At 35.5% G+C, this 14,347-nt stretch overlaps 1 protein-coding gene across 1 annotated transcript in view; it reads right to left on the reverse strand.

Annotated features, from left to right (window-relative positions):
• Positions 1-354: 354 nt before the first annotated feature.
• LOC147076645 (gelsolin-like) overlaps positions 355-14,347 on the reverse strand; it is a 94,155-nt gene continuing 80,162 nt past the window's right edge. Inside the window, exons 13-23 of the mRNA XM_085940386.1 lie at positions 13,473-13,593; positions 11,903-12,059; positions 10,603-10,668; positions 9,498-9,570; positions 8,146-8,240; positions 6,349-6,474; positions 4,737-4,857; positions 3,699-3,841; positions 3,406-3,516; positions 2,037-2,162; positions 355-1,426 (exon numbers count right to left, since the gene is read on the reverse strand). Coding sequence (XP_085796512.1) covers positions 1,367-1,426; positions 2,037-2,162; positions 3,406-3,516; positions 3,699-3,841; positions 4,737-4,857; positions 6,349-6,474; positions 8,146-8,240; positions 9,498-9,570; positions 10,603-10,668; positions 11,903-12,059; positions 13,473-13,593 — 1,199 coding nt within the window. The 3' untranslated portion in view covers positions 355-1,366. The remainder of the gene's footprint in view (positions 1,427-2,036; positions 2,163-3,405; positions 3,517-3,698; positions 3,842-4,736; positions 4,858-6,348; positions 6,475-8,145; positions 8,241-9,497; positions 9,571-10,602; positions 10,669-11,902; positions 12,060-13,472; positions 13,594-14,347) is intronic.

Raw genomic sequence — 14,347 nt, forward strand, 5'->3', positions numbered from 1 at the left:
TCGTAAATTTGCTCTTATAGTAAAAAAAGTCGCCTGCGGCACTATTTTACTTCAGGGTTATTACCATTTTAAAATAGGTATAATAATTATGGTTGTGCGATGCAATTTTTGGTTATTTTGCGATGATACTCGACAACTCCATAATTAGAAATGTTATTAATCGCTAAAAATAGATAAACAGAATTTTTATTGACCTCCAACACCATTTAGAAAACGCCGCTGTAGAGCGTCAGACTGCCTTTAACCTTTGTAATAGGTAGGGGGGCCCGCCAAAGATCCTGGCCTGGTGGTCCGCTTCAGGATGTGGGGGCCATGCTCAGGACACAATAAAATACATTAAATTAAAACAAAATATTAAATTTTATATATTTTTTAATGTATAATCTTATTAAAAATACAAAAATGTACAAATTTTGTTGATAAATTCTCTTTTTTCTTCATTAAATATTAGTTTTAAATATTAAAAGTATAACAAGTGTGTTTTGTTTTATTTTCTATACTAATCCTGAAGACATTAAATGGTAATATTTATACCTCTATATAATAAAATATATTATTATTTTGTAAAAAAATTGTGACAAATTTTTAAATGAAGATTTGACGATTCCAACATCGGAAGACTACGTTTTTGTGCGAATAAAATCAAATTAAGATTAATCAATCGAGTCGTTGAAAATTGAAATCCTGTTAAGTCCAAACTGTCTTTATAAGACAGCTAAGTCCCTTGTAATATTATTATTTCATATAAAAGCCAAAGTTTGGTAACTTGAGTTAGTTTTTTCTTTTAACCATGTCCAATTGTAATAGATTCATATGGGTCACCACAGTATGAAGGTTTGTATTAACAGATTTTTTTGTTTTTCACGAGAAATAGATGTTAGCCACTTGCTCAACATATTAAGTCCATACTTTGACACAAAATAATATGCATATCTGCCAGAATCAGGATTCAAACTTGGGATCTACGACATTTACAGTGTAAGAATTCATTGTAAGTCCAACTGAGTTGAACAAAAAAGATATGTCTACTATAATGCCTACATAATTATATAGCTGATATTAATGGTATTTCAGATTAAAATTGATTTTAAAACATGACAAGGTTAGGTTAGTTGGACTAAACATAAACCATTTACAACTGAAGAACTTATTCATTGTAAGTCCAACCAAGTTAACAAAACACCTAAGTAAGTAAGTACTTTTTATAATACCATTCATTGTAGTTAGTTTGTAATTCCTTTACTGTTTTAACTGATCGACTTAAACTATTTCAATTTTCAACGCCTGGATGTTTTCTACTTGTAAATACTATTGTTACAATTAATATTAACGTTAAGTTGTTCTTCTTTGACAAGGCACTGTAGGATTACATAACCTCATTCAATTGGATCGCTCTGCTTTTGACGTCATCGTAAGACAGTTGGTTCTGAAAAAATAAATTAAAAATAATTAGTAAAATGAAAACTATTTGGAACTAGACAGGCAGTCCCGGAAACATACAATGACCACCTCTCATTAATTCTTTCAGCATTTACAAACACAAGGCTGTGGCGAATGGTAAAGGTAGGCTGTTGAGATTTGACATAAATAGTGCACACTAAACTTTGTCTTGAATGGGAATGGCTGGAGAAATATTCATCTCGATGTCTGGAACTTACGACTGTCCTCGGTTAAAACTAAAAGCCGTCTATTTGATGCCTGCATTCTGACAGTACTAGGCTCAGAGCAACGGTATACTGAGCTTCAAGAGCAGATGTTTGCGACAAATACTGGGTGTGCGGATGATTTTAGAAGTAACGTCACTGATAAGAGAGCGAACCATGCAGCCTCTCATCATGCAGAGAGTGAAAAGGTGATTTAATTTTTGACAAATTCAAGTTATATTACTGATAAATCTGCAATGCGAAATGACTTGCAGCTAATTTAATCATCATACTAAACACATCTGTACTCAATTTCTCATAAAACATATAGAGCAAGGTTTTATTCAATGATCTTCTAAAATGAGATCTCATCAAGAAGAACGATGTACTTACGGTCCACATGTCTTCGTCCCATTCCTCGAACATCCTCTTGAAGATGTGAGGCTCCTTTCCTTGCTTGACGATCACAAGGACGGTGGACGCTGAGGTCCTGTCGGACGGGTCCGTCCTCAAGTGCTCCTGTTGGCAAATTAAAAGGTAAATTGGCATTTTCTTACATTCGCCTAATTGAAATTTGCTTTGTATTAATGAATAAACAGCTCTTTAAAGGCGTACACTTTGCCACTTGTCCACTGTGGGTGCAAATATATCCCTGGTTAACACATTATTAAAAATGCTGTCAAACAAGATCTTTTTGTCAACGTGTTAAAACTGTGAACTAATTAGCACCTCCTACTTTTAACTGCAATTCGACTGCAACGACTTCTAGTTATTGACGACTTGTCCACGTCTTAAAACTGAGAAATAACAAGCCCCTCCTATTTAGTTTATCGCACTTCGACTACAGCGGCTCGCGGTTATCGCCTAGATCTTCTTGACGGACACTACAATACGATTCTACCATTAATTACTCATTAATTACTCATTAATTACTCGTAAATATTAATTACCTAAGTGTATCGAACTCTTCTCTCCGTCTCTGCTCTGATTTCTCATCGTGAATGAGTCATCGTCGCAGATGCGGGTTGTTTCTTTACTCATTGTTTCAATGACGAGTTTCATAATGTCTTTCAATTATTTATTTGCTATACTTATGACCTATCTATGTACCTATCGTGGAACATAGTTGCTTGAGTTATAAATTTGTTTACCGTTAAAATGTAAAACAAATGAGGTGTCTAATACCAAAAAGCGATAAGTCCACATAAAGTCAAAAACGAGAAAAAAATACGCACAATATATTCTTTGTATAATTTTACACAATATGTATTGATCTATAAATTCCAAAACGCGACATAACCCTATGAAAAAAAATATTTTAAGTCTCGATTTATTACAAAAAGCGCCAAGTCCGTGTTTCTTATTATTTAAAGCTTGGTTGATTTCGCGCGTGTTTAAGTCAACCAATAAGGGAACGTTCAATATTGAAAAGGGCGTCTCCCATGCTGTTGCATCTGGTAAACTCATGACAGTGCCACGGAAATATGTGCCTTATGCGGAGTAAATTAAAAAGTGAGATACAAATAGCGCTACGTCCAATTTTATTTTGCCTATATTTATTACATTTAAGAGTTTATCGGCTGAAACAAATTGCCATTTGGTTCTAATTTCGACATAGAATACAACGGAAAAAATAATCTCACGTTAAAACAAATAATTGAAGCTTGAAACATAAAAACGTCGTTTCCTGAAAATATTGAATTGTGGACTTGTCGCTTTTTGTAATTAGATGCCTCAAATGTAATTAATTGAATAAACTCACTTCAACTGCAGCCTGCACAGCATCTTTCTCTTGCTGGGAAGCGTGGGTTCCGATCCAAGCGTAGATCTCTTCACCGGAGTCCAAAAGGAACATAGAATCATCGTCGAGGTCCTGCAATTCGATAATTCAATTTATAGAACCAATTACGAAAAATGTTAGAAGCTAACAAAGAGAGCTATGTTGGACTACCTATCCAATAACGGCATGTAATAAAGCAAATAGGCAACGATGCCAGAATCAGGACTGAAAAGGGCAGGCTCACGAATAAACATTAATATAATAATTATTATTACATGTTGCACGTATCCGCCGATGTCCTGCAGTTTAACCTTTCCGGCGTAGTTGACATGGGCCTGCAGAAGATGTGGCTCCCTTCCTACCCTCAGCCTGGACTTTTGATGTGTGGAAGTCTCGGGGATGGAGTCAGGTGCACCACCTGGAAGACAGAAATTTAAAAAAATTACATTTAACTATATTGTAAAACCATTAAAACCTTTTTGCATCTTCCTAGGTCATGCCAGCATGCCGTAGCTCCACTGTATATATTTCGTTTTGCAAAATCCTATCTACCATGATGTGTAGCCCCAGATATGTAAGGCTATACTTCAGTAGAGGTATGGTCTAAAAAGATCGTGGCTAGACGATACGCGGATTATGCAAATGACGCGTGCCGAACGAAATATAATTTGTCATATAAATACAACATTCGTACATTTAATGTTCTGTTTATTGTTCTATTAGTAACAATAATAATGTATTCATTGACATGTTTTCTTTTTCAAGTAAATGGGTAACATTTTTAGTCATCTTTATACGATTTAAGAATTAATATCCCCGTCGCCATCACGAAACAAATTGACGTATTCACACCTCGACGTTCGCTCTCAAACTGCCAGCGAATTTCGTCGCGCCTATAGTTGAAAATTATTTGCCGTTTCACTGAAGTATCGCCTTAATGAGATCCCTGAGGCTGATGCTGTGAAACTAAATACTGGATATCTGGCAAAATTTTTGTGAGGAACAAACGAAGGCCTCCTCTTTTGGAAATATTCAAGCGGTTTCTTTCTTTGGTCATAATATGATTAACAGCCCTAAAGCATGATTCTTGAATTTTATGAAAGCATAGTGAAAATGTTTTTAAAACCCCTACCGCCCACCATGAATGCTGGAACGCCCACTAGTGGTCGGTAGGGACCAGGTTGACTACTCCTGATGTAGAGAATTAACTTATCCCTAGTCGCACTTGAGCTTAGATTTTGTCAGGCCTTGATTCCAGTTTTACAGTTACAGTGAAGTGTGGTCATAATCATTGGATGAATTATTTAACTCACCAAGAATTTCCCAGAAACCTTCAGGTTCTTGCTCATCTTGGACGACTTCCAGCTCTTTGTCTTTGCCGAACAACGTATCAGCGAAGCTTTGGTATGTGCTCTTCTCTTCGGAAGACGATCCCTGCAATACATAATTACAACAATTACTATAAATTACTAAGCGAATAATTTTATAAAAACATGACTAAAATTTAAAGAATTAGACAGTAATCAGCAAGGAATGGTTCTCCGAAATGTGTCATTAATACAGTGTTTTCCAAACAGGTTCCACTAGCTATAACTAAAAATTCTATCAGGGTTATTGGTTTTTATATGATAATATTATAATTTTAGAAGGCGGTCTCCGTTTCTTTCTGGCGCTACAATCCTACGTGTGTTTTAGCATCCATGCAGTTCTGTGCAATGCCGCTTCTATCTAGTTTAGAAAACTCAAAGTCTTTAAATTCAACTAAACACTATCTTCTACGAGGTCGACTAGATCTTTGTTTACTTTCTGACTTCCCAAATGTAAGTTTGTCATTTGTGACTCCCATCTAAGGAAGGCACTCCAATTAATTAATGGACAACTCGTTATTGTATCTTTGTCTCCACATTGACTATGTGTCATGGATGGATCCAAAGTGTACCCATGCACAGGTTTCCGTACCATATATCACAACTGGTCTTATTAGTGTTTTGTACAAGATGCATTTCAAGTCACCTTGGTTAGTCCGAGGCGAGATTTTTAGCACAATTTTAGTCTTCTTTTAATTTCGATTTCCATGCTACCCTCATAGTTAATAGAGGACTTCAGTGGGTGTATTCTATACACAAAGCAGCTATTGGTGGCTATCAATGGTAGTTTATCATATTATTTATAATATATTGAGGCAGTTAATTGTTACAATAAGTTAACCGTCTAAACTGTCAAAAAGTGCTATGTTTTAACAGCCCCTCTCTTGGCTGTATTAACTTTAAGAGTTTTGACAGTTTAGACAGCTAACTTATCGTCGCTATAGGATTGGTTTCCCGAATATCCGTTTTTGTCGAAATCGACCTTTTAATGCAGAATGTTTTTTTTGTATCTAATTGGACTAGAACCATCCCTTTATTTAAACTACTTTGTAATGGTAATGAATACATCATTCATATGCTGTAAAAATAACAATTTAAATATATCCATGTATTTAAATATAGGATTATGAAATTTGTTTTTCGTCTCCTGAACATTTGGTCTATTCGGGAAACCAATCGTACAGCGACGTTATTATAACAATTATAATACCTCAATATATAAATATGATAAACTTGCCTTCATAGCTGCCGATAGCAGTCTTGTGTATAGAATAGATACGCAAGTACACACAATTTTTGACCCTCTCAAAAGGGCTGCTGTGCACCCTGAAAGTATTACAAAGCTTGTCCAGCCATCTGGATACAACCATATATTTGATTTTCTCTACATTGACAGTGAGTTCTAGTGTGCTGGTTCTCAAGGTTTTCTCAAGTTCCAAAATTATACTTCTCTGACAGTAATTTCGCTCCGGCTGGATGTTAAAAAATACTAGTTATAAATTTTTCAAGAACACTTAAAACTATGCTATACAAAGATTATTAGAAAAGATTGTCCTACCTTTCCTAACCATACGTAGTTTTTCTCTGGTGTCTCCAACAGCATGACGTCATCGTGCGAGAAGGATGATGATACTTCGGGAACCTGTTCAGCGCGCATATCATCACCTTCTTCATTGCCATGGATCTGTAATCACAAAGAAATATTTTCAAATATCTGATAATGTGTAAAAATGTTGAAGGCAGAAAGATGGAGTTTTGGTATTATTATGAATTTTAAATTAAAAAAATGAAGCGAAAAACAAAAGAAAGAAATTGTAGACACTAATTGACAATACGCTATGACCCGTATGACACCTTTTAGCCGGCTCGCACATCACAACTCGCCTCGTGTGCCTAACCGCCATAAATCAAAGCTTCCGAGAACGGGCAGGCGGTGTTCCTTGATAAAACCTCGCACATCTGCCTAGCAATATCGACAGTCTGGAGAGAAATGGCCGTTTGTGCAGCTGTGCGCGTGCGCGGAGTCGACTTTTATTAGATACAACATGCAGGCTGTATGAAATGCGACATGTTACATCTGCGGATCGTCTCGCGTCGCAGTTGCATTGGCCAATCTGCGAAGCTCCATTTGATAACGTTTGTTTCTTGGTTTACGATGACGTCACATCGACGAATTCGTCGTAAGACGCATGCGGCGAGTTCTGATGTGCGAGCCCACTTACAGTAGTGGCGAAGGGTGGAGGTAGGCTATTAAGATCCAACAATGTGTGGATAGTGTTTGTTAGTTTTTACAATTCAATTAAACAATGCCTAATCCAAGCCGTAGTAGAAAATAGTCAAAAAATATTTTAGGCGTCTAATTCCAAAAAGCGATAAGTCCACATTTGGTCAAAATCGAAAAAAAAAAAATACACAATATATTCTTTGTATAATTTTACACAATATGTATTGATCTATAAATTCCAAAACGCGACATAAACCTGTGAAAAAAAATATTTTAAGTCTCGATTTATTACAAAAAGCGCCAAGTCTGTGTTTCATAATATTTAAAGCTTGGTTGAATTCGCTAATTCAACCAATAAGGGAACGTTCAATATTGAAAAGGGCGTCTCCCATGCTGTAGCACCTGGTAAACTCATGACAGTGCCACTGAATTATCTGCCTTATGCGGAATAAATTAAAAAGTGACATACAAATAGCGCTACGTCCAATTTTATTTTGCCTATATTTATTACATTTAAGAGTTTATCGGCTGAAACAAATTGCCATTTGGTTCTAATTTCGACATAGAGTACAATGGAAAAAATAACCTCACGTTAAAACAAATTATTGAAGCTTGAAACATAAAAACGTTGTAATTAGACGCCTCATTTGTTTATCTATAAAATATCTAAAGTTATGCCATTATACCATAGATAATTTTGGATACCTACTTAATAGATAGAAGAATATTTTTTATCGATTACAGTTTGGCTTAGGCACGGCTTAATGAATTTTAAAAAACTAACGAATAATATGTATTCTTAGTTCAACGAAAACAAATAAGTATGACTGAAAAAATGTGCACTATTTTTGTCGGATCGCCCATAGCATACCTAAACTATTACAGTTTGGTTTACACAGGGTTTAATTGAATTTAAAAAACTAACCAGCACCATCTGCAAAGTGTATTCTTAGTTCAATGAAAACAAATAAGTATGACTGACAAAGTTTAGTGTGCATTATTTATGTTGAATCTTAAGAGCCTCCAAGCCTCACCACTGGTTTATACTATAAGTATGTTGAGGAAAATAATCCTGGATTTACGAGGCTTACAAGATGATGATTAATAGAGTATGTATAGCAAAACACTCACCTTGTATAATCTGGTACCGTCGGTATCATAGCTGTCTTTTTCGTTGAGGTTCTTGAAGGATGATGCATGGCCTCCAAGATGCATGACGAGTTTTCCTGGAAATATGACAAAGATTATCGGTGAGAACAATTTACACCTGAGGGCATGGCTCCCACAAAGGTGGGGCTGATAGGGCTTTAGCCTGGGGGCCCGGCGTAGCGACTCGACCAGATAACTATGTTCAACAAAATTGCTTCGGGTGTTGATATTATATTCCACCTACGTGAGAATGAGTATAGGTGGACGTTATTTTATAAATTTTTAAAATAGGATCTGCTTAACTCATCCGGTGTACTTCCATGTACCTATCTAATTAATATTTCTGTATGTACATATTTCTACTGTTTAATAACATACCGATCTCTCTCTTTTTTATGTAATACTGTTTTATATTTCTTTGTTTCTAAATGTTATGTTGTGAACGTCTTAAACTTATAATTTGTAATGTCCACAATATGTTAAAAATATATAAATTGAATTGAATTGAATAAGTGAGATAAACACACATCACAAATTTGCTCTCATAGCAAAAAAAGTCTTTGCAAAAGGCGCTATTTTCATTCGGTAATTTTATTATTTAAAATTATAATATGCTTGTACAATACAATTTTTAATTGTGTATCGATACTCGACAACTCCACAATTCAAATGGATGTATTAAAAGACACTAAATATATATGACTAGATAATAACTAATTAATCACCACATTTAAATAGCATGCTAATAATATCTAATGGCCACCTAATCGTTATACACTAGGCGCGTCGTTAGCGTCCAATAAGTTAATTTTACCGCGTACTCCATTTGGAAAACGCTACTGTACACCATCATAGTGCCTTTATCCTTAGCGATATGTAGGGGGGCCCGCTTCAGGATGTGGAGGCGATGCCTGAGGGTATTGCATGTTCTAATATGACAAAGTAATAATTATATTATCACTGAGAATAATTTTCACCTGACGGAGTTCCACGGTCAGATCTGAATGTTCAAGTCTGTGATCCGAGGTGACGGTCCGATGTAGCAGCCTTCACATTAAATTTATGTACACCACTTGTCCACTGTCCACTTGTGTTTGGTGACAAATTTCGCGTCAGTCTAATGAAAGTGCTACGTTCCAATAAGACCAATCATTGTCTTATATGGCTTGGACACCTGATAGATACACCAAAAACATGTAAAGGCGTCTTATCTGCCGTTATCCGAAATAATTATTTTTGTTTTTGGAGGCCGCCATATTTCCAGATACCCTTCAAAAGTAAATCCAGTCCAGCCTGAACTTCCTACTCTAATATTTGAAGGTTATGTAACTCACCCTTGAACATCCTCAGGAAATGTTTGGGTTCTTCTCCTTGCGGTACCCTGACCTGCACAGCCACTCCGTCCAGCTGAAATGTAAAAAAGTAATATTTTATTTAAGGAAATCATTCTTCGAAAGTCAGATCCTCGCCGGTAGGTATCCACGGTCTAAAGCAGGTCAGAAGAACGTCAGATAGAACACTGAGCTATACAGTCAGTAAAATGATTCTATTATAGCTCTATCAATCAAGATTGGGAGACTGTTGGAGAAAATTGATTTTTAAATTCCAATAATTATTAGGCAGTGGTGAAGAGTGGAGGTAGGCTGTTAAGATCTGACATAAATAGTGCACACTAAAATCTGTCAGTCATCCATATTTGTTTTCATTGAACCAAGACCACAATTTACAAATGGTATTATTTGTTAGTTTTTAAAATTCAATTAAACCCTGCCTAATCCAAGCCATTGTAACAGTCAAAAAATATTCGTTTATTTATAAAATATCTAAAGTTATGCCATTAAATTATACATTATTTTAGATATTTTATACATGAGAGAATATTTTATATAGATTATGGTTTGGTTTATGCAGGGCTTAATGAATTTTAAAAAACTAACCAACACCATTTGTAGTTTTAGTTCATTAAAAACAAATGAAAAGACAAAATTTAGAGTGCATTATTTATGTCGGATCCAGCCTACCTCTACCCTTTGCTACTGATATTAGATTGTGTTCATTTCTTTAAAATTATGTGATGTTATATTGAAACCACCCAGCGTAATGTGTGATTAAAACAAAGCGAAAATTTCAAACAATCAACAAATCGTCGCTATAGGATTGGTTTGTCGAATATCCGTTTTGTCGAAATTGACCTTTTAATGGAGAATGTTTTTTTGTATCTTAATGGACCAGAACCTTCCTTTTCTTTAAATTACTTTGTAATGGTAATGAATGCATCATTCACATGCTGTCAAAACAACAATTTAAATATCTCCATGTATTTAAATATGGGATTATGAAATTTGTTTTTCGTGTCCTGAACATTTCGTCTATTCGACAAACCAATCCTACAGCGACGAAAAAGTCATTCCATATATGGTAAATATGGTAGGAATTTACCTTGTTGTCCATGGCAACGGCTTGCATTGCGGCGGCTGCCTTTTCGTCGATAGTGGAGTCTTTGCCCTGAAATAATTAAACAAAAATATATAACCAAAATGATAACATTAGTGTGACCATATGCTATAAACTTATTGTATATTATCTGGAGGTATGAAGAATCGTTGTTGCTTGGTTTTTGAGATGAGGGTTTATTAGTTGATACAAGAATACACTGGATGGAGTAATAAGGATGATGACATCAGATTATAATCACGAGGTAATGATGTACTGGTGAGATTGATATTAGCAGTGACATCCCGTGGGGGTAAGCAGATTGAGCGTCTCTTGGGGGTGGCAGTTACTCGAAGGGCGGCAAATCGAGGAGAATCATTAGGTATATCTAGAAATAGCTACCAAAACTTAGTAATAACAAAAATATCTTTCAATTTAAAAAAAACCAGCTCACTGCTTGGAAACAAAATGTAGGGATTAATTAACATACAAGGTTTGACAGGACTGTATTTTTTGTCGTGTTCGCGATGTCTAGTTTACTTACGTTGTTCTTGGATGTTACGTCATTGATGACCATCAATGACACGTGCAGATTTTAGAATTATTGGTAGGTACCTACATACTTATCTAATGTAAAATTGTAAAAAAATACCGGTGTATTGAAATATTCATTCGGTATTGCAATCCCTAGATTACTATGTCGAGTGAATAACTCGTGACAATAGCAGCACGTCTTGTGACGGAATCGATGAGTTGAGTGAGTTTTCATAGATTGTTCTTCTTATTTATATTATTGTAGTACATATATTACCATAGATATTGTCATAATTCTCAATGAAAACAAACACTACTGGTCTAGTTATGATTGAGGAATCGCTGTATATATAAAGAACATTTTTATATAAAGAAAAATTTGGCTCCTGCAGTTGGGTGTTTTGTGTGAAGAACGATAACGCATTTATTTGTAGGCTTAGGAGTTTGAAATTTTGTGTGAGCATAGAAAACATGCCATCAAAATCGCATTTTTGGTCAAAAGTATAGTTGGCTGGTTTGCAGTTTAAGCAGTCAATATTATGTTTGTCTTGCGATTGAACATGGCTTAAAAAAAAAACATTGTGATCAGGTACGGTGCAAGTGGATACAATTCCTATGTTACATAGGCCAGAATCCGATCGAATCGAATCGATCCGAAATTATATAAATCTAAAATTCGTAGCTATTTCAAGCATTGTTTTTTCTAGGTGGTTTTTTTTTAGGTCACTTTTCTATATTTTAATCTCAGTTTGTATAGAAAATAATTACTCACCAGCCAGAAGTAAATGACGAAACCGCTTCCCTCCTTGACTTCGTACTTGATGACGTACGAGTCTCCCTGGTAGAACTGTCCAAACTTGGCTCCGTTCTCGTCACTTCTCTCGGGATCTGAAGAGTCTGCGACTTCCACCAACTCCAGGCGTTCGATTCTATGCAAGGAATGATAAAACGAAGCCATCGGTGACAATTTGTTTCTTAAAAAAGCCATTTTTCTTTTATTCAACGAATAATTCATAGAATGTAACATTCCAGAATAATATATTGAACATACATGACTTGAAAACACCTCAGATATATCGTTGCTATAGGATTGGTTTGTGGAATATCGGTTTTTGTCGAAATCAAACTCTCAATGCAGAATGTTTTTTTGTATCTAAATGGACCAGAACCATCCTTTTCTTTAAATTACTTTGCAATGGTAATGAATACATCATTCATATGCTGTAAAAATAACAATTTAAATATCTCCATGTATTTAAATATAGGATTATGAAATTTGTTTTTCGTCTCCTGAACATTTGTCTATTCGACAAACCAATCCTACAGCGACGATATATCCACTAGAAAAAAATACGATGCTCGACGGGATTTGAACCCGTATAACCACTGGTATTGCGCCAACTGTACATTAACCAATTATGCTACGAGGTATCTAATTACTACAATTTAAACTAGTAGGTCATACATGAAATGCTTATCAAATTGCGCTATTATTGACTATCAGTTTTTGTATATTAAATCGAGGAATATTATAGTATTTTTTTCAAATATGATTTTTCTAGTATATATCTGACGTGTTTTCAAGTTATGAATGTTCAATATATGGAATGTTATATTCTCAAAATCTTGTGAATTATTCATTGAATAAAAGAAATGGTTTATCAAATATAGTTAGCAAGTTCAAGTAGACGTTGTTACACTCCCGAATGGTCCCCATTTGGGGATGACTCTGTGTATCTGGAGAGGCCCAAGTCGGTATCAAACCAACAAAAAGTAAGGGTTGATTACGAAAATAAATAATAATAAAGCCGGCGATGCTGTAAATCCCGGCCGTTTAAAAATATCTGCAACGTCGCCATTGTCGCCTTTTCGACAACGCTTCTTGCTGGGAGCAAAACATAAAATGGCGGGTAATACGCGGCTGACGGCCAAATAGTAAACATTGTTAACTCGCTCTACGCATAAAATAAATTATTAAAAATCTAACTATTATTATAATATATTAACCCAAATAAAACTCGTCGTTTTTGATCACAATTCCGGTGTGTTATTTGTCCACCTCCAAGTCCCGAATCCAGACGAAAAACCACAAAGAATAAAAGTGACAGCGTGTTTTCACTTTCGAAAATGGAGGGAAATGACAACGTTATAACTAAAATATTTGGCGAGAACCGGGTGTTGGTTAGTAATTAAGATAATTTTTATTCCTTGATTTAATACACAAAAACTGATAGGTAGTCAATAATAATATCTGAGGTGTTTTCAAGGTATGTATGTTCAATTGATTTTTCACGCAAAGTATAGAAGAAAGCAACTATCGCCGGCTGTGGTTGTTTTGTCACCTGTAAACAATGGCGTGTCCATCCCCTCTGTCGGGCATGAATCCTCTCGCTGAACCGGACTTTGCAACCTTCTTGATGCGGGCGGTGGCTACTTCGGTGTCGGATGAATACATCTCCTCGTCTAAAAATACCAAAGACATTGAATTACTTTAAACATATAACTTTCTCATAATATATCCAACATCGTCACCTTTCAATTATTTTGGCAGAGTACATTCAAATCCTTACGAACGCTCAAAGCAACCGAATACTTTCCAGTTTTAAGAGCAGATGTTTGCTGCGGCTACTGAGTGTAGCGGCTACATGTAAATTGTACTTAAAACATTTTACCGTGGCACAGTCCGCCGTGAGCTTTCTTATCGGAAAGAGATGACCGTATACTATACGGTCTGATATACAATTTTGATGATATGTGACGATGGGATAATGGGGGAGGTGGTAAAAAAATGACATTATTTTTCAACTACCAACTTGATCGTGTTGACGCTAGATTTGATCAGTTCGTATATTATGAACTGCTCAGTTGGTAGTGGTAATAATTATAAATAAACCAAAAAATATCTGTTGGTCAACTTAGTGGCAACACTAAACAGCAGTGGCGAAGGGTGGAGCTAGGCTGTTAAGATCCGCCGTAAACAGTGCACATTAAACTTTTTCAGACATACATATTTGTTTTCATTGAAATAAGACTACAATTTACAGATTGTTAGTGTTGGTTAGTTTTTAAAATTCAATTAAACCCTGAGAAACCAAGCCATAAAGCCGCGTTAACACGGTCCAAGTACGATCCAAGTCTACTTGGATAGGAATAATTAGTATGAAGATGGCTCATCCAAGTGACAGCTTCATACTATTTATTCCTATCCAAGTGCACT

The sequence above is a fragment of the Rhyacophila brunnea genome, unplaced genomic scaffold (genome assembly GCF_057557595.1).
Source record: "Rhyacophila brunnea isolate RB1 unplaced genomic scaffold, BYU_Rbru_1.0 scaffold_13, whole genome shotgun sequence".
In the NCBI taxonomy this organism is placed as follows: Eukaryota; Metazoa; Arthropoda; class Insecta; order Trichoptera; family Rhyacophilidae; genus Rhyacophila; species Rhyacophila brunnea.